Source organism: Electrona antarctica (genome assembly GCF_951216825.1).
Source record: "Electrona antarctica genome assembly, chromosome: 21".
In the NCBI taxonomy this organism is placed as follows: Eukaryota; Metazoa; Chordata; class Actinopteri; order Myctophiformes; family Myctophidae; genus Electrona; species Electrona antarctica.
The window spans coordinates 21,339,819-21,361,526 of NC_136802.1; the positions used below are offsets into that span (position 1 = coordinate 21,339,819).

At 46.3% G+C, this 21,708-nt stretch overlaps 1 protein-coding gene across 3 annotated transcripts in view; it reads left to right on the forward strand.

Moving 5' to 3' along the window:
- exoc6b (exocyst complex component 6B) overlaps positions 1–21,708 on the forward strand; it is a 142,726-nt gene that overhangs the window by 36,871 nt on the left and 84,147 nt on the right. For all 3 annotated transcript variants that reach the window (XM_079491205.1, XM_079491206.1, XM_079491207.1), the window contains exons 7-8: positions 11,867–12,031; positions 13,935–14,003. In XM_079491205.1, the coding sequence (XP_079347331.1) occupies positions 11,867–12,031; positions 13,935–14,003 (234 nt within the window). The remainder of the gene's footprint in view (positions 1–11,866; positions 12,032–13,934; positions 14,004–21,708) is intronic.

The following is a 21,708-nucleotide window of genomic DNA, read 5'->3' on the forward strand; positions in this document are numbered from 1 at the left end:
ACGTACACACATTAGTGTGTGTGTGTGTGTGTGTGTGTGTGTGTGTGTGTGTGTGTGTGTGTGTGTGTGTGTGTGTGTGTGTGTGTGTGTGTGTGTGTGTGTGTGTGTGTGTGTGTGTGTGTGTGTGTGTGTGTGTGTGTGTGTGTGTGTGTGTGTGTGTGTGTGTGTGTCTCTCTCATTCTATCTCTCTCTCTCCATCTGTTCTTCCTCATGCTCCATCCCTCCGTTCTTCCCCCTCCCTGCAGTCTTCATTTGGCCCTCCGTCTCTCTCCCTGCCTCTCGGCGTTCGGTAGGAGACGGGATCAGGGCTTCTGCTGCGATTTCAGGAGTTCCCCTGTTACACACACACACACACACACACACACACACACACACACACACACACACACACACACACACACACACACACACACACACACACACACACACACACACTAATAGGAAACAGGTTCCTCGGTCTGTGAAGTGGAAGAAGATTGATTACCTGTATCTAGTTACTGAACACACACACACACACACACACACACACACTGAGGGTGGCGGAGCGCTCCTGCTGGTTCGGTGTATTGAACCATCACAAGGATAAACCAAAATAGATCTGTGTGTGTGCGCGTGTGTGCGTGCGTAAGCGCTTGTCAGTCAGTGTGCATGGCTGTGCCAAATGGTGCTCCACAGTTCAGTGCTATAGAATAGCATTATGTCTGGCCTCACTGTGTGAATGCCAAAAAGTCAACCATACCACTTTGTACTTAACTTCAGAGTTACGTTTCACCTCCCGCCCCACCCCCCCAAAAAAATACAATACATAAATATATATATATATATAACTTCATGGTTCATAATCGACACTGAAGAAATGACCTAATATTGTTAGTGGAAAGAAATCTGTACCAAATCTACCATCTATAAAATGCTCATGACAGTGTCTTGTAGCTGTGGTTCTCAAACTGTTAAATGTTTAAGTCAAGACCTCCATAACTCTGAGAGTGCACAAGTGGATCCAGGGTCCATTTGGTTCCATGTGTACACTCTCAGAGTTACAGACCTGTACGGGTCCATTTGGTTCCATGTGTACACTCTCAGAGTTACAGACCTGTACGGGTCCATTTGGTTCCATCTGTACACTCTCAGAGTTACAGACCTGTACGGGTCCATTTGGTTCCATGTGTACACTCTCAGAGTTACAGACCTGTACGGGTCCATTTGGTTCCATCTGTACACTCTCAGAGTTACAGACCTGTACGGGTCCATTTGGTTCCATGTGTACACTCTCAGAGTTACAGACCTGTACGGGTCCATTTGGTTCCATGTGTACACTCTCAGAGTTACAGACATGTACTGTAAGGGTCCATTTGGTTCCATTTGTACACTCAGAGTTACAGACATGTTAGGGTCCATTTGGTTTTACGAGTACACTCTCAAAGTTAGACCTGTACGGGTCCATTTGGTTCCATGTGTACACTCTCAGAGTTACAGACATGTACTGTAAGGGTCCATTTGGTTCCATTTGTACACTCAGAGTTACAGACCTGTAAGGGTCCATTTGGTTCCATTTGTACACTCAGAGTTACAGACCTGTAAGGGTCCATTTGGTTCCATTTGTACACTCAGTTACAGAGCTGTAAAGGGTCCATTTGGTTCCATGTGTACACTCTGAGTTACAGACCTGTAAGGGTCCATTTGGAACCCTGAGGGCCCTACTATGAGAACCACTGTCCTATAGAACCACTGTCCTATAGAACCACTGTCTTATAGAACCACTGTCCTATAGAATGCCGCAAGTAGGATAAGGCCACTTCTTAATGCTTTTTTTTATTTCATAAAAAAGATTTTGATGCAGATATAGTCATTTCAATGTTAAATCTGAAATCAAAAAGCCTGTCAAAGATCTGTTAACCCACAGCAGCTACTATTCCAAGTAGAGCCCTAACTAAAATTAAGCATATTATTAAACAAATATATGAAAATAACTAGAGCTGGGACTCGATTAAAAATTTTAATCTAATTAATTAGAAGCTTTGTGATTAATTAATCTCGATTAATCGCATTTTAATCGCATATCAATATTCAACCCGAGAACAGTGATAAACCTTTTTTTTCAAATGTTTTTTGGTATCCCAGTGAATCAATGAATAGTGACTACAGGATACCACTCATTTTCAACATTTTACTGTCATTAATATACCTTAGAGCTGTTGTGTGGAAATAATAAAAAAGTCACCCCATTCTGTGTTGCCTAGAACTGGAGGTCTGAAAAAAATCAGTAACAGTAACAAGTACATCTCAGTGACATCACAAAGCTGTACTTCATAGTGTTACTGTTTTTTGTCAGACCTCCAGTTCTAGGCAACACAAAATGGGGTGACTTTTTATTATTTCCAGTTTTCCACACAACTCCATAAAAAATGTTGAAAATGAGGGGTATTCCCCTTTAAGCAATACAACTTATTTTTCTCCAACAGATAAACAAGTGCAGCAAGTGCCTATATAAAGTGTCTATGAATACTCAAATGTGCTTTACAAAAAAAATAAAAACAACTTTATTAGGGGGTAAACACTTAGACAAAGGAACAAAATAAAAAACGGTGGAATGAACTAGCTGGGGAGTGCATTTCACATGGGGTTGGGGCAGACCATTGTCTGACCACGGACTTTCACACTTGCTGCTTCAGTATGTTTCGCATCGAGGACAGCTTGACAGCTTCGTGCTGTGGTGAAATCTCCGTGAGCCTCTGCAAGGCGTGCAAGCTTCTACTCTGCGAGACATGCTAAGCTGAAGCAGCTAGCATGGAAGCTAGCTCTGGCTATGGACCAGAGCTAGCATGTAAGCTAACATTGGTCATATGGCTTATGGATCATTTCCCTCTGACATTGCACACAACCATGCTGCTATCCACGCGTCCATCCGATAGCTTTTAAATCTAAATGTCCCATCCACGGAGCAAACGTTTGGGTGTTGTAAGTTGTTGTCTGACGGAGCTGTAGTGTAGAGTGGAGTGGACTGCTGCTGCTCCTCCCCCTGCAAGCCGTGCAAGGAGTGCAGCAGCCTAATGAGCCTAGAAATGCGCCCAGTGAGAAACGTTCCGCCGTGAAAAAAAAGGTGCGATTAAATGCGTTAATTTTTTTAACGCGTTAATTAATCTCAATTAACGCGTTAAAGTCCCGGCCCTAAAAATAACATTTAACTTTAGGTTAAATAAAGATAATTATTGAAGTGGATTTAAAACTATTCTATAATTGAACAGCACCCTGCAGCTGTATCCACCTGCATGCATTATGTATGAGCACAAAAACACAACGATGATGTCCTTTTAAGTCACACATTGCGTTATATTTTGCTAGCGGCTAGCCCAAAACGCGGAACGCCGTACACTACGTTCGCTCAGGTCGGCTACGGCATACAAAAGCACAAAACGCCACAGTGTGCACACGCCTTCACTTCTTTTGCATACTGTAGTGGAAAAAAGGCCGCCTCTACTGTAGCTTGAATTGTTTCTCACACAGTCAGTCACTTGGCACCGGAGCTCGGCCGCCCCGCTTCGACCGCAAACATTGCACCGACTCTCGGCGCATAGCCTTGACAAATCTCTCTCACTCCTTTTTGATTAAAAAAGAATAAAAAAACAACAACCCCCCCAAAAAGCGATTAGGAGGAGGACATTATTCTTTTGCGCGCGTCAGCGCGATTTCACCACAACAGAAAGCGTGCGTCTGTCAGCGGAGACAGACGGACGGTAACTGTCAGCGCGCTGAGCGCCACAGCTTTGCTCTTTTCACTTGTGATTTTCGTCAGTCGTCGGCCTCGCACCGCAGCTACACAGAGGGACGGGACGGATCCCCTTGAAGTGGGCTGAGCCCATATTTGTGCCGCGCATATTTAGCGCGGCACAGCGATGCGGCAGCGCCGCAGTGGAAACACTGAATACGCAGAGAGAGAGAGACCAAGAATCACTGAATAACCAGAGAGAGAGAAACATTGAATAACCAGAGAGAGCGAGAGAGCCCGAGAAACACTGAATAACCAGAGAGAGAGAAACATTGAATAACCAGAGAGAGAGAAACATTGAATAACTAGAGAGAGAGAGAGAGAGAGAAACACTGAATAACCAGAGAGAGAGAGGCACAGTTGTTTAAGGGCTGAACAGTTTGTAGAATCTCCTTCCTGTTTATCCTCATTTCCTTTTTTCTTCTGGTTGTGCCCGTAGCCGGCACCCTGTAACAACGTTAAAGATGGAGTGGTCTTCTGGTTGTGCCCGTAGCCGGCACCCTGTAACAACGTTAAAGATGGAGTGGTCTTCTGGTTGTGCCTGTAGCCGGCACCCTGTAACAACGTTAAAGATGGAGTGGTCTTCTGGTTGTGCCTGTAGCCGGCACCCTGTAACAACGTTAAAGATGGAGTGGTCTTCTGGTTGTGCCCGTAGCCGGCACCCTGTAACAACGTTAAAGATGGAGTGGTCTTCTGGTTGTGCCCGTAGCCGGCACCCTGTAACAACGTTAAAGATGGAGTGGTCTTCTGGTTGTGCCCGTAGCCGGCACCCTGTAACAACGTTAAAGATGGAGTGGTCTTCTGGTTGTGCCCGTAGCCGGCACCCTGTAACAACGTTAAAGATGGAGTGGTCTTCTGGTTGTGCCCGTAGCCGGCACCCTGTAACAACGTTAAAGATGGAGTGGTCTTCTGGTTGTGCCTGTAGCCGGCACCCTGTAACAACGTTAAAGATGGAGTGGTCTTCTGGTTGTGCCTGTAGCCGGCACCCTGTAACAACGTTAAAGATGGAGTGCTGTGAATAGTCAACGTATTGGCCTTAAATGGTTAATGTGTCTAGTAAGAATAAAAGGATTCAAATGCACAGTAACTTGTAGTGAACTAAAAAGTGCAATATTTGCCCCTGAGATGTATAGTGGAGTACGAATAAAGGTATTGAAAATTGGGAATATTGGAAGAAATGTAGTCAAGTAACAGTACTTCAGTATCTTTATATTTCCACCTCTGGGTGTCATTCCCTTTATCTTCTTTTCTCTCGTTCATTTCTGCTCCAATTCTGTATGTCTTTTGTTAACCCCTCCTCTGCTCTCCTGTCACCCCGCTGCTCCCTTTCTCCTATAACGCTATTATTCTGTCCCTCCTTGTCTTCGCTATTTGAGTTTTTGAAAAAGAATGCACGGTCTGTTTTTCTTACCTCTTTTCCCAGCGTCCTCACCCCGGCCTCTGACGCACTATAGCTTCCACTTGACCTCCTGTCAGTGTCGCGCCGAACCCCACTCCCACAGGGGAAACAAAGGCCTGGGGACAAAAAGGTTCCTACCTGCGACAGGACTTGTTAGTGCATGATGAGAGTTTTGGGAATTAATTGATTGTGTGTGTGGGTGTGGGTGGGTGGGTGGGTTGGTGGGGGGTACCTCTTCACAAATGGCTCAAAGGAATCTCAGAAGACTCCTACCGCGCACGCACGCACGCACACACACACAACCACACACGCATACATACACACACACACCCGCACACGCACACACAAGCACACTTATTGAGGCTGTTCGAGGACTGACGGTGGGATAAGTTGAAACACTTGGTTTGAACTATTTGACGTAACGGTTGACGTACGAGCTGACGTCAAAGTTCGACGGTCAAAACAACATCGCACAAAAGAATGAAAGAAATGCGCTCTCATCTAGTAGTTATAATCTCTTTGTTGTCGTCGTCTTTTTGTCCTAGTCGTTCTCTTGCGTGCACACGTTGGAAACCACGCTCAGCGACACAAAGGAGCTGCAGATGTCCTGCGGTCGGACACGCTGACCCATCTGTGGTGATGACACTTCAGACTGGCTGGCTGTTTCTCACCACTTCAATCTAATGTCTCTCGCTCCGCCTCGTTAGTACCTGAGGCCGAGTCTACAACATGTCTTCTAAATCGGTTTTCTGAAAACGATGTGTTATCTATCAGTGGTTCTCAAACTTTTTCATGTCAAGGACCCGCCAAAATTATATTTTTTATTAAAGATCATTAATCCAGCTTTAAAAATAATATTTTTTAATATACAGTATATATATTTTTTTACTCGCATGGTAGAAAAAGCTTACATCCGTAGTGCCCATACCCGAGGCGGGGTTGGCGGAAGGGCCTTTCTGTGTGGAGTTTGCATGTTCTCCCCGTGTCCCCTAGGGTAGGTACCCTCACAAAAACATGCCATAATCCTGGTCTCTAAACTACCTCCCCCTGGCCAGCCTCCTGATAGAGGAGAAAGGAACTGGTTGGAATAACGTGTTCCTTCCACGCGCTACGTCCGGCCGAGGAAACACTCCCCTGTCAGGTGAAAAGAAGCAGCTTGGACTCCTCATGCATAGAAGGAAGCATGAGGTCAGTCCGCTGCCCCCCCAGGTTGGCAGAGGAAGTGTAGCGCCCAGGATTACATTAGATAATTGACACTGGGTGAAAAAATGGGTTAAAAAATTGTGGGATAAAACATTTGCTCCAGGCACCTTGGCCGGTAGTCCAAATCTGGCAGTGTGCCGCAGGTTCGACTCCCGATCCCGACGGCCATTACTGCATGTCACTCCCCCATCTCTCTCCCCCATTTCCTGTCAGCCTACTGTCTGTCCCTCTATAAAAATATGAAATAAAAAGGCGAAAGCCGCAAAAAAAAACATTTAAGAATTCCAGAGCATGTTTATGTTAACACCTTAAGTGTCCAAGTCGGAGTTCTCCGTCCAAGTTCAAGGTCACGGTCAAGTGCCCAACACGGAGATTGATAAACAAGACGGAGATTAATGAAAACAAAACCGTTCGCATCGCTCTAGAGTCTTGGAGCGCTTGTTGCCCGATCCGATGACGTGTCAAAAAGTGACACGTCATAATAAATCTCCCCTGCCTGTTAAGCTGACGAAAACGAAAATCTTAAAACGATCATAACTCCCGATCTAAATCATCCCGTCTAATTCTGAAAAAAGATCCTGTGTTAGACGGCGCTCAGCGGTCCAGTCGCTAGTCGCGATAGATTTATTATTACCTCCCGTTGTTGTCGATCGACTCGATCGTGGTGTGGCTATTGTTAGCTGCTACACAGACATGCACACCAGCTTCCGGTGCGCCGGTAAAAGTGGTCCGTGCGCTACAAATGATGGGCACCCTGGATGAAATGGATTAAATAGTTCCGGGCTTCTAAGGTGTTTTAATTAATGATCAATCAATCGATTGTGTCTGTGTCCCGTTTATGCCCATATATGGAGTTCTTTGTCAGGCATGCCCAAATGTGGAGTATGCAGATGTCAGAACAACATTGTGATGTCAGAACAGGCCAGCTCCATATATGGAGATATAGGGGTGATCAGGTCCAGAGCCCGGTCCAGAGCTGGTTATTCGACACCGGGCACTGCCCTCCCTGTGGGGGTGTGGAACGCATGTGTCGAATTTGAAGTCGGTGGGGCGAACGGTTTTCGAGTTACGTGGATTACAGACGTACGTACACACATACGTATCTACGCACAGAGACTTGGTGCATTCACAGATAGAAGATATCCTCATGACTTCACTTATGATATAACATGTAATTCACACGCACACACACACATCTTCTGCCACAAACCGGCAAGATTTAGGTACCAAAAAACACACACATTCTCTCCTTGACAACACTCCTCCGTGGGCAAGAGCAGCTAGGCTAGCAACAATTAGATAAAAAACACATTTACTCTTAATGTCTCATTTACTGCTCATTTTATGCCAACATTAGATGGCTCCAATTTTCCCTTCAGCTTTAATTGAGTTTCAAGTTGCACAGGCGTTCCTACGGCCAGTTCTATTAACCACACAAACCCAATGCTGAGACACTATTCTGAGGATGTCATGATAGGCAAACATTAGGCGAAAATTGCCGGATATTCAGAAGAAAGAGTGGCTTCACAAGCTCACGGAAAATTCAAGGACAACAATACAATTAATGGCTTGTAAAAAGGAAACACAAATGGACGATCTTTTGGGGTAGCTGAAATGCAAGTAAATATTTCACGCTTTCACAGTGTTTTACCAGCCCTCTGAGTGCAAAACAATGCGAAACACAGGAAATCCCATTTTTGACCCTTAAAGATCTTTTTTTTTCACCAAACAAAGAGAGAGAGAGAGAGAGAGAGAGAGAGAGAGAGAGAGAGAGAGAGATTAAATTAACAAGCATGATGTAACCCAGGCCTCCAGATGGATTTGAACTATCTTGACATTATGATTATGAGGCTAATGCACTATGCGCTTCACACCCGTATCTTCTCTTCCAAGTGGTTGGGGAGAGATTAATAAGAATCTGAAATCAGATTGCGTTGATGGTTTTATAATGCCTTTTTGTGTGTGTGTGTGTGTGTGTGTGTGTGTGTGTGTGTGTGTGTGTGTGTGTGTGTGTGTGTGTGTGTGTGTGTGTGTGTGTGTGTGTGTGTGTGTGTGTGTGTGTGTGTGTGTGTGTGTGTGTGTGTGTGTGAGTGTGAGAGTCCATGGTGTCTATTGTTATTGTTCTATATGACTCATTATTTAGGTGTGTGTGTGCGCATGTTTGTTTGGGCAGCAGATCAAAGATGGCATTGTATTCTACTGCCTCGCTAATATTGTGTTCTTCCGGGCGCACGCACGCCCGTGTGCACAGCAGTTCTCCTCATGACCTTTCTCAGCCTAGGTAGAAGGAGCAACATCAACACTTTGACACATGGGTGACGTCCGTCCGCGGGCTTTTGGGCGTCCCATTACGTGCCTGCTCGGCCCGTACACAGGAAGCGCCGCGGGCGTCCGTAAGGGAGACGGCGGAGTTGAAACGTGCCCGACCGCCGACCTGGGCGTCGTTGGCAGAGCGCACCGGCCGCTTCTATCTGCCAAAGAACCGTTTTTCCCCACTCCGGCAAGTCTTGAGGTGTGCGTGTGTGGTAGTGCCGGCCGTGGGAACGCAGGGCTTAAAGCTCTCCAGAGCTACAGACTAAAGCACAGCCAGCAATGGTTTTGTCTCGTGTGTGAGAGCGTTTTTTTTGTGTTCCATTGTTTTGTTTTTTTAGGGTGACGTTAAGGGCTTTTCTCACGGAAAGTGACTGACGCACCTAGTAATTCGTTTTCAATGAAAGGCTGGTGCGCAGGTAGGGAGGCCCTGGCACAATCTCGATCGGCCGGAGAGTGCCAAGCGGGCTCTCTCCCGTGAAACTCCAGCGTTCGTGGTCGTTTCACACACGCACGCGCCCGGCCCAGGGCCCAGCGTCAAAATCTGGATCGTGGTCGGCTTTTTTTTCTACTCGAACCACAGGACAATGATTTGACTATTGCCGAAGCATTGCGATCTTCAGATTGGTAGTCACATGTTCGTGTATTTCTCTCCATATTGTGTATTGAGAACTGAGAATATTTCCGAAGCTTACTGTGATCATGAAGTGGGTTTTTATCCCACAATGGAAGGAACACGTTATTCCAACCAGTTCCTTTCCCCTCCATCAGGCACCCCGGCTGGCCAAGGGGGGGGCATTTTAGAACAGGGGTTCTCAAGGTTTTGGTGACCCCCAGGTTGAGCATTGACATAAATAGGTAGACGGCCCCTCTTCTGGCTCTGGGGCGGGTGTCTCTCTGGAAGGCACCATGGAGGCAAGCTTTACGGAAGGGGACGTTCGGTAGGCCAAGCAGAGGCATGGTAAAAGTTTGTTTTCTCATGCCAATCCCTTGGATTGAATTAGTCCACAGTAGTCACTCGAGTGGCAGCGACGCAGTGTGCCTTCAGATCTGCTATTTTCACTAGTTTGGTTCCTGGGCAAACATATAATCTCTCTTTTGGGTCACGACCTGACAAGTTTGGGAACCACGGTCATAGATGACTGACATCACATGCTGGCCACATAATATTATTCCGAGATCCACATACCGTTGGCATGTGGCACCGAGCGATATGGAATACATCATTCTGCCAGTTAAAACTCTTTTGATGCCATCATTGGCGCTGTGGTTTCCCTTGCCAACAGAATGCACGGGCCCGGTGATTCACCCCTGTGAACCGGAAGTAATAATCAGTCATTTCCGGGCGGCCACTATAGTTACTACTCTTTTGTTGGAAGTGCTGATATAATAAACCACAAGGTCGTACTGATTTTTTTATTGAGCTCCTAACATTGTCCCTCGCCTCATATCAACTCAATCTGAGCCTCAATTCAGAGAAAAACGCTTCTAACGATTGCACTTATTGTTAACAGTTAACTAAGAAAGCTTGCGTTTTTGTCACGTCATGTCACACTCAATTTTGTCACTCAATTTGTCATGTCATATATTGTGTCCAGGTCTCGTGACAGCACTATGACATCATCAGGGATCATAGTAAATCAGGGACCATATCATAATATGGAGATCTCTGATCAATATTAGTATATGGCTAATTGAATGTCAGAACCTGTTCTGACATTCCATATGTTGATCCTTCCCCATCCATCCTTCCTCTCTTCGATGTCTCCCTTTTGACTGATACCTGTCCATATAAACTCTAGGCTCAAAATTGAGTGTGACATGACCTGCCCCAAAGTTATTTGTGCAGCCGCTCCCCGCCAAAAACTAGAGTTCTCAACAGGCCCGAAAATTAAGGCCCGGCCCTACCTGTGCTCTTACTCTTACTGGTAATGTATGTTGAATGTATGTATGTAATGTATGTGGACGGAGCGGAATCATTTCAATGACGTCACACCATGGAAGCAAGCGTTGTCTATCGACAGGGAACCTACTACTCTGTAAATATAAGAGAATTAATTCTGGATAAATAGAAATTATGAGATTCTCGACACTGTCACAGGTGGGTTTAGTACTGTACCTAATGTCGAGAAATCTCAACATTGGCACAAATTGAGCACTTGCTGTCATGTCTCATTCCAACCTGGAATGTTAACTGTGTTTTCTTTCTTCCCCAGACATAAACGGCAGATATTGTAACTCGGTTCTAATAGAGTTTGTCTGTTACTCCCGACCACATCCCTGCTGTTTCTGTTTAACTGGGAGGTTGACGTATCAAAACCCTTCTCTCTCGATCCCGCAAAGCCCGGAGCATCACGGTACACTTAAGTTCCCCCGAAAATGGAACTGTTTATATTTGTGTTTATCTTTTGCGTCCTCCAGCTCAAACAAGTTTCTTTTATTCATTCATTTTTATTGTGGCATGGCTCTGCAGTCTGCACAAGTCAAGTCAAGTCAATTCAAAGGAGCTACAGTCGGTAGAGCTCTCGCCTTTGGACCGCAAGTTCATGGGTTCGACCCCGGGCACCCCCAATATCAGTGAATGAGTAGCACGGCTTGGTGCAGCAAGTACTGGGAGCTGATGGTAGGTGTGGCGCTCCACCTCAGCAATCCATCTCCCATGGGATAGAGTGTAACGGGGATAGACTCCCGCGTGTTACCGGCTGATACTGACAATAATTTCCCCAAAAGTTAACTCTGAACTTGGTAGATCTGCTTTTGGCTTCTGTGGCCCTAATACATGGAATGACCCGCAAACTACTTTAACATTGACCACATTGGTACCCCTGAGTCGTTTTAAAACCTTGGTGAGCATACAGATCCCCACAATATGTAAGTGTTTTTAGATCGTTTTGAAATTTGTCTTAGCTTCTATTTGTAACCTATATGTAAATCACATGTATACCTTTTGTTGATCTTCTGATGTATTGTGATGTTTTTTATATGATATTGTATTACTCGACGACACTGAAAATGAGTTTAATTACTCAGTGTAATTTTGAGAATAAATCAAACTTGAATGAATGAATAAGCCACTCCCGACCTACTCTTGTTATAATTTAGAAGACATTTGTGGTCTCAGGTCTCAATGGGTTGACCTCTAATTGTGTGTGCGTGTGTGTGTGCGTGCGTACGTATGCTGGTTGTAGGCGCAGCACCAGCACTCGCTGGACAGTTCCGTGGCCATGCAGCCGAGGACCATGATTGGTCGCCGTAGCAGGAAGGGCTGGATGGAAAATGACGGACAGGGCAGCAGTCCAATGACAGAACAGGACTCTGGGATTCTGGATGTAGAGGATGATGAGGAGGAAGAGGTGAGGACACGCACGCACGCACGCACGCACGCACAAAAATAGTGCTTGGTGGGCTTAAATTTGGTATGAATAAGTGATGTATGTAATCAATAGAAAGATCGCTAAGCCCCACCCCACAATAGTTATTGTCCAATGCTAGGTTAGCAACCTTTGCTACTTTAACAACACTAGCATTCTAGCACAGGAGTCGGTAGTAATTTCCCGTGCACAAACACAATAACTAACCCCCTAGGGGTCGCCGGACCCCCTGTTGAAGACCCTTGCTTCAGTGGGATGATTCCTCCATGGAAGGTTCAATCTGTGATGTGACTATAAAACTGATTCTGATTCTGTCAAAATGTTATCCGTCGTCCATGTTTTCTCCCCAATTTAGTCATCATGGCAATTAATTCCTTCCCACACATGTTTCTGTGTGTTGTCGCTGATGATGTATCCTACTGACTCACTCACCTGCCAGTGAGGAGCCCCCACCGGGAGGAGCCTCCTGTCCAACACTCCCCGCTGACAGGTGACCCTCCCCCCAGTCCGTATGATTACGTGCAGTGACTATTATCACCCTCCCCACCCGGCTTCCCTCCCCAGAACACGGGTGCGGATCAGTGTTGATTTTGACAGCAGATTCATAGTCTCTTGAATAGTTTTCATTTAGTTTTAGTCACATTTTAATCACCTATGGAATGTTTTAGTGTTAGTCTAGTTTTAGTCGACTAAAAATCACAAGGTTTAATGTGTTTTGGCGGGCCTTGTTGCCGTGATTGCTGTAGTAATGGCTGATTTTACACTTGCTGAAAATAGCAGATCTACAAGCTCACAGCGTGGCACGTTGTGTTTCAGCATGCAATCAAGTGTAAAGTGACTTGTCTTTTACTTATACTGGATTTCTTGTCCACTAGTCCCTCTACTTTTTATTTGTTTACGAAAAATCGATATAATGTAGTCTTAGTTTTAGTCGTCATAGCTTAGTTTTTTGTCGACAAAATCAACACTGGTCAGATGCACCGCGGTGGATTCGAACGCTTATTGTCCGCAGCGCTACTTTTGCACTGCACCACCCGAGCATCCCGAGTCATTCTCATACGTTTTCTCTGTCATTGGGGATAAACTTCTAGAAGGTGAAATAATAGTGAAATTTAACTGTTCCTCTTTTTCTTGGGACCCCCCTGGGGGTCCCTGCATGGGCCCCGCTTCAAGAGCCACCGCCGTAGGAAACAATGCGGGTGTGAATATTATCGACTCTGTGCACGAAGCAGCACAACAATGGCCCCACAGAGTCCTGTGCGACCATGAACCCCCGACCGGACCAGACGCACATCACTTTCTTCTTCCTCGACCATTGTTGTCGCTCGCACATCGGGGAGACGCGGAGCGAACGCACAGAGAAAGAACGCTTAAATGACTTCAATAGATGTGAACTTGTCACCTTTACGGGCACTCGCACACTGGACTCTCGGGTACACTACTGTTTATTTTTTATTTGACTTCCTGAAACCTTGACACAACCTGTTCTGGGTGTAGCGAGACCTTGGCTGGAAGGAACAAACAACCAACGGCATGGCGGGGTCACGACCTCTTGTTGCTGTGGCCGATGGTCACTGTGGCGCTGACCCTCTGCTCGCACTGTTAGCCTGTGTATTGCTTTAGGTTTTCTTTTTTATTCCTTTATTTAATTTTATCTAGATCTTCCTCTCTTTCTTTCATTCTTCTTATACTGATTCCATCTAATGGAACATTCCCTCATGCTCCTCTCTCTCTCACTCTCTCTCTAATTTGTTGCATCTCATACAAAAGTACAGACAAAATGGAGGGGATCGAGTGCAGAACCCGGTCAGCGAATGATAGCATGATTGTGTCAGGTGTGTTTAAATACCCCCCCCCCCCCCTCTCTCTCACCTCCCACCCCCAGGTTCCAGGACCTCAGGAGCTGGTGGACTTCTCTCCAGTCTACCACTGTTTGCATATCTACACTGTACTGGTGAGTTCACCTCCTCCTCTGTCTTCTACACTGTACTGGTGAGTTCACCTCCTCCTCTGTCTTCTACACTGTACTGGTGAGTTCACCTCCTCCTCTGTCTCCTACACTGTACTGGTGAGTTCACCTCCTCCTCTGTCTTCTACAATGTACTGGTGAGTTCACCTCCTCCTCTGTCTTCTACACTGTACTGGTGAGTTCACCTCCTCCTCTGCCTTCTACACTGTACTGGTGAGTTCACCTCCTCCTCTGTCTTCTACACTGTACTGGTGAGTTCACCTCCTCCTCTGTCTTCTACAGTGTACTGGTGAGTTCACCTCCTCCTCTGTCTTCTACACTGTACTGGTGAGTTCACCTCCTCCGCTGTCTTCTACACTGTACTGGTGAGTTCACCTCCTCCTCTGTCTTCTACACTGTACTGGTGAGTTCACCTCCTCCTCTGTCTTCTACACTGTACTGGTGAGTTCACCTCCTCCTCTGTCTTCTACACTGTACTGGTGAGTTCACCTCCTCCGCTGTCTTCTACACTGTACTGGTGAGTTCACCTCCTCCTCTGTCTTCTACACTGTACTGGTGAGTTCACCTCCTCCTCTGTCTTCTACACTGTACTGGTGAGTTCACCTCCTCCGCTGTCTTCTACACTGTACTGGTGAGTTCACCTCCTCCTCTGTCTTCTACACTGTACTGGTGAGTTCACCTCCTCCTCTGTCTTCTACACTGTACTGGTGAGTTCACCTCCTCCTCTGTCTTCTACACTGTACTGGTGAGTTCACCTCCTCCTCTGTCTTCTACACTGTACTGGTGAGTTCACCTCCTCCTCTGTCTTCTACACTGTACTGGTGAGTTCACCTCCTCCTCTGTCTTCTACACTGTACTGGTGAGTTCACCTCCTCTGTCTTCTACACTGTACTGGTGAGTTCACCTCCTCCTCTGTCTTCTACACTGTACTGGTGCGTTCACCTCCTCCTCTGTCTTCTACACTGTACTGGTGAGTTCACCACCTCCTCTGTCTTCTACACTGTACTGGTGAGTTCACCTCCTCCTTTGTCTTCTACACTGTACTGGTGAGTTCACCTCCTCCTCTGTCTTCTACACTGTACTGGTGAGTTCACCTCCTCCTCTGTCTTCTACACTGTACTGGTGAGTTCACCTCCTCCTCTGTCTTCTACACTGTACTGGTGAGTTCACCTCCTCCTTTGTCTTCTACACTGTACTGGTGAGTTCACCTCCTCCTCTGTCATCTACACTGTACTGGTGAGTTCACCTCCTCCTCTGTCTTCTACACTGTACTGGTGAGTTCACCTCCTCCTCTGTCTTCTACACTGTACTGGTGAGTTCACCTCCTCCTCTGTCTTCTACACTGTACTGGTGAGTTCACCTCCTCCTCTGTCTTCTACACTGTACTGGTGAGTTCACCTCCTCCTCTGTCTTCTACACTGTACTGGTGCGTTCACCTCCTCCTCTGTCTTCTACACTGTACTGGTGAGTTCACCTCCTCCTCTGTCTTCTACACTGTACTGGTGAGTTCACCTCCTCCTCTGTCTTCTACACTGTACTGGTGAGTTCACCTCCTCCTCTGTCTTCTACACTGTACTGGTGAGTTCACCTCCTCCTCTGTCTTCTACACTGTACTGGTGAGTTCACCTCCTCCTTTGTCTTCTACACTGTACTGGTGAGTTCACCTCCTCCTCTGTCTTCTACACTGTACTGGTGAGTTCACCTCCTCCTTTGTCTTCTACACTGTACTGGTGAGTTCACCTCCTCCTCTGTCTTCTACACTGTACTGGTGCGTTCACCTCCTCCTCTGTCTTCTCCTCTCCCCCTTATTTTCCAGCTCTTCTCCTCCTTCTGTCCTATCCTCTTTTCTCCTCCTGTTTTCTACTCTTCTCTCCTCTTCAACCGTGCCTTCTTTGTTCTTGTTTTCTACCCATCTCCTCCTCCTTCTCTCTTTCTTGATTCCTCCTCTGCTCTCCTCTCTCCCTCTCCTGTTATTTTATAACTGAAATGTTTTCATCCATGCTCCCCCCATAACCCTGTCTGTCCCTGCTAGCACACACTTGGTGGCTTCAGTAACAACACTGCGTGTCCACCGGTTGGCTCACTATGTCTGTCCGTCACAGGTTGCAATAGAAAGCTATAGTAGCTCGTTTGTACTATAAACAGGAAGTCTTACCGAGCCACGAGGCCCATAGCGCAGCTTGATGTACACCCGCTGGACACGACGCTAGTATGTCAACAGGGACTTACCCCCCAGTCCAACCCTTGATGCTGAGTGCCAAGCAGGGAGGCTCTGGCTCCCGCTTTTATAGTCTTTGGTATGACTCTGCCGGGGAATCAAACCCCCGACCTCCCAATCTCTGGGCGGACACTCTAACCACCACAAGTACAGTGTGTACTACTTTACAGTAGTTGTATATACACTTTGACTACTTCTATATTCATATCTTTATAAGTCTTACAACATGCAAATCCTGGTCAAGTGCAGAGGGCTAAGCAAGACTTTGTCCCCCCCCTCTTCTTTTTACCACTAGCTGTATCCTTGGGTACCCTTGGGGCACTCCAGTCAGATACGGGGGAAATGAAAGCAAACGTCCAAACGTCCAGTTTTTTAAACACAATCTGAATGTGCACTGGCTTCTCTGCCTTTTCTCTCTCACCAAGGAAACCCCATGGTTATAAAAAGCTAAACAATGTTCCGAGTGTTGCGACCAGCAGTGAGGGACATTGTGATTTGACGGGGCGTTAGTAAATTAGTTAAACCCTATACTTTGTGTAGTCCCCCAGGGCTATGTTCTAGGCCACCCCTGTGTAGTCCCCCAGGGCTATGTTCTAGGCCACCCCTGTTTTAGCCCTACACTAAATGCTGCTCAACTGTACATGCTGGCAGCTAGTAGGTTCATACAGTTGGAGGCCATCGATATTGTCCTTTTCTTTTTGCTGAGGTTTGCGTGATCTGCGCAAAACCCCTTTTGGTGTTTTAAACATTATGTTATAATTTAGCTATTGAAAAATAGCAGATCTACAAGCTCGTAGCGCGCCACCGAGTGGCGCGCTACGAGCTTGTAGGTCTGCTATTTTTGAAAAATCGTGATTTATTTATTTCAGAAAACTGGAGGATTTAGAAGGATTTTTAAAAATGTTGAGGTCAGGCCTAAATGAGTCAAATGATAAGGGACAATATCGGTGGCACCCAACTGTACTGATACAAAGATGCCAAGAGGTAAGTGACACAAAAACATGAGGTGTGTGTGTGTGTGTGTGTGTGTGTGTGTGTGTGTGTGTGTGTGTGTGTGTGTGTGTGTGTGTGTGTGTGTGTGTGTGTGTGTGTGTGTGTGTGTGTGTGTGTGTGTGTGTGTGTGTGTGTGTGTGTGTGTGTGTGTGTGTGTGTGTGTGTGTGTGTGTGTGTGTGTGTGTGTGTGTGTGAGTGAGAGAGATGAAAAATGAGACCCCAGGCTTTGTGCCTGGCTTCTTTCCAACTGACCTGCTTCAGGGGTGTGTGTGCGCAATTGCGCGCGTGTGTCTGGTTTATGTGTTTGTGTGTGACTGGAAGTGAAAGCGACACGGGTGGGGTGTTGACTGGGACACGACTGGGTTTCTTGAATTTTGGTGTGTGTGTGGAGGCCTTCGGGGGTTGCGACTGGGCCAACACGATCAGATGGGATACTCTCTGTGTGTGTGTGTGTGTGTGTCAGGGTACAGGAAGTGCATGAACTGTGACAGGAAGGAGAAAGTGAACAGGCGAAGGAGAGAGTGGGGTTACTTAAAGGCTAATAAGAGGGTGAGAGGAAGACAGAGCGGGAACGGCCCGAAAGAACGATGGCGTGGCGGGGGACAAGAGGTGAAAGGAAGGACAGAGTGAGGGGACAGGAGAGAGAGAGGATAGAAAAATCACACTCGTGTGAAGTGGGGGGCGCTCGATCATACATCACATTCCGTGCTCAGCCAATCAAATCATAACAAATGTTTTCTGCCCTCACTTTTTATCCTCTATGTAGGCCTACTTTGTTCAGCCAATCAAATCCATCGTGTTTGTGTTCACACAAACAGACAAAGCTGGGCATGGGCGGGGCTAGCGCGCACCTCAAAAAAGGAGAGAGAGAGGTACAATGATAGATGGAGGAAAGGACGGGTGAGGTAGAGAGAGGGGACAGAGAAAGGGTAACAGGGGTGACAGAGGGGACAGAGAAAGGGTAACAGGGGTGACAGAGGGGACAGAGAAAGGGTAACGGGTGACAGGGGACAGAGAGGGTAACGGGTGACAGAGGGGACAGAGAAAGGGTAACGGGTGACAGAGGGGACAGAGAGGGTAACGGGTGACAGAGGGGACAGAGAAAGGGTAACGGGTGACAGAGGGGACAGAGAGGGTAACGGGTGACAGAGGGGACAGAGAAAGGGTAACAGGGGTGACATAAAGAAAGAGAGACAGAAACGGAGATAGAGAGACGGAGAAAAAAGACCACGAGGGAGAGAATTGTGTGTGTGTGTTGGATGGATTGATTTTACTGATTGATTGATTGATTGATTGATTGAATACTTAACAAATCAGTCGACAGCGAGCAATGCTAAAAGGATAACGCACAAAAGGCCCCGATGGCTTGTTTCCCTTGTGGTCCTATACTCAATTCATCATCAGTAATGTAACGGGATGGATGGATGGCAGGCTTGCACAGAAAGGAGAGAGAGAGAGAGAGAGAGAGTGAATGAATGGAGGTATTGGTGAAGGGAGTGATGGGGTGATGGAGGGAGGTCAGAAACGGAGGTCTGGAAGAGAGAGAGCGTGAGTGTTTGATCTGGTGAAGGTGTTGAAGGGTCTGACTTCTTCACCTCCGAGGTCATCCCTCGTTCACCCCTTCAGCATGCTCTCTCTCTCTCTCTGTCTCTCTGTCACTCTCTCTCATTCTGTGTCGCTCCACTGTTCTGTTTGAAAGGGTTGACCTTGACCTTTATCCTTATCTCCTTTCCTTTCCATCTCTCCTTTCCTCATATCCTTCCTTGTCCTGCTGCGCTTTCCTTTCCCGCAACTGTGTGTGTGTGTGTGTGTTGCCAGTTTGCCACAGGGAATAACTGTTCTTTGAAATGCAGGCGGGCAAGAGGTCACTTGCACTCGCGTGCACACACAACCACACACACGCGCGCACACACACACACAGGGTACAGCTGCTTTGATTGACAGGCCACTGGGAAGAGGGGAGATCGACTGTTTAATACTCTAAACATCTGGAATGTCCCAGTACAGCTGCCATACTGGTAGGAAAAACATGCACGCACGCACGCATGCACGCAGTCACAAGAGTCAGATTTCAGAAAGCCAGTCATGCACTTTGAATGTCTTTGCACACACACACACACACACACACACACACACACACACACACACACACACACACACACACACACACACACACTCCTGAGTGTATTTATTTGAACAGTAACCCTGGCCATGGAATCTCATTTGCAATCAAGACCTCCGTTCTTGCTTCTTGCTCTTCATTCTTTTCCTTCACTCCAATCCTTCCTTCCTCCTCTCTCCTCTCTCCTTCCTCCTCTCTCCTCTCTATCATCTCCCCATGCCTTCCAGACCCCCCACCACACACACACACACACACACACACACACACACACACACACACACACACACACACACACACACACACACACACACATTATCCTTTCTTTTCCATGTTTAAATTTCATGATTTTCCAGCCATCGTGCGCAGAACTGTGCCTTAACAATAGGCCTTTGTTAGGCATGCCACACACACTGACACACACGCATGCACACACACATACACACAGTGGGAGAAAATCTGTGATCAATGTAAGCCCAGGGCCCAACTGGTTCTAGAGCGGAGCCAGCGAGAGGCACACACTCAGACGATCATCATCATCATCATCATCATCATGGTAGAGGGTGATTGATGGATGATGTAGTGTTTGTTTGGCATGGCAGCCTGAGCCTGGGACGGGACAGCTATCAATCTCTCTCTCTCTCTCTCTCTCTCTCTCTCTCTCTCTCTCTCTCTCTCTCTCTCAGGGTTTTCCCCTCTCTTTTTCTCCTGCTTAATTTCCCTCTCTCACCGCCCCTCTCTCTTTACTTCTCCATGTCTCTCTCCCCCAAACTCTCTCTCGCTCTCTAATGCCTCTCTGTGCACGTCTCTTCGGGACTGTTGCCACTGTTTATCTGAGGTTGTGGAGGTTAAACACACACACACACACACACACACACACACTCTCATTTAGCTCAGTGTTTGTGTCTCTTGGGTCAGTGCGAGGGCTGTGTTGGCCGCTGTCGAGGGCAGCGTGAGGTTGTATTCAATACTCATTGTTTTAGCCGAGGGTCAAACTGGGAGTTAAACAATTCAGACCAGCGCAAGTTCATGTTCACTTCAAGTTCTTGAAGACAGCCGCAAACATTTCACTCTGGGGGTCCGTTAAGTTACATGGTTGCTCTCAGAGTTAACACATTTAATGTGATCAAAGAAAGATCCGAGCACTCAACAAAATAACGGGGGAGAGGGAAGTACTTTAATCACGTCTACAACATTTAAAAAAACAACTTGTGTTGACCAGAACTGGTCTCCTAGTCCTACTACCCTGATGAAGACCAGTTCCGGTGGAAAGTACTTGCACAGATCTGTCCTCTTTTTCAAGTTAACAGACATTGATGAGACAATCGGCTAAATTACGGTGAGGTAGCTGCTGTCTTTTCTGAAGTTGCATCATGGAAAAAACAAGTTTAATATACAACACAATTACTGTAGGTACAATATATATACTTTGTTGACCGGGGGTCCCCCAGCATTCTATACTTGGACTCCTACTTTTTCCACCTCTACACCAAATCTCTTTGCTAAAAGTATCCAATGTACAAGCTTACAGACATGTTGTGAGCTAAAAGTATCCAATCTACAAGCTTACAGACATGTTGTGAGCTAAAAGTATCCAATCTACAAGCTTACAGACATGTTGTGAGCTAAAAGTATCCAATCTACAAGCTTACAGACATGTTGTGAGCTAAAAGTATCCAATCTACAAGTTTACAGACATGTGAGCTAAAAGTATCCAATCTACAAGCTTACAGACATGTTGTGAGCTAAAAGTATCCAATCTACAAGCTTACAGACATGTTGTGAGCTAAAAGTATCCAATCTACAAGCTTACAGACATGTTGTGAGCTAAAAGTATCCAATCTACAAGCTTACAGACATGTTGTGAGCTAAAAGTATCCAATCTACAAGCTTACAGACATGTTGTGAGCTAAAAGTATCCAATCTACAAGCTTACAGACATGTTGTGAGCTAAAAGTATCCAATCTACAAGCTTACAGACATGTTGTGAGCTAAAAGTATCCAATCTACAAGCTTACAGACATGATGTGAGCTAAAAGTATCCAATCTACAAGCTTACAGACATGTTGTGAGCTAAAAGTATCCAATCTACAGGTTTACAGACATGTTGTGGGCTAAAAGTATCCAATCTACAAGCTTACAGACATGTTGTGAGCTAAAAGTATCCAATCTACAGGCTTACAGACATGTTGTGAGCTAAAAGTATCCAATCTACACGTTTACAGACATGTTGTGAGCTAAAAGTATCCAATCTACAAGCTTACAGACATGTTGTGAGCTAAAAGTATCCAATCTACAAGCTTACAGACATGTTGTGAGCTAAAAGTATCCAATCTACAAGCTTACAGCCATGTTGTGAG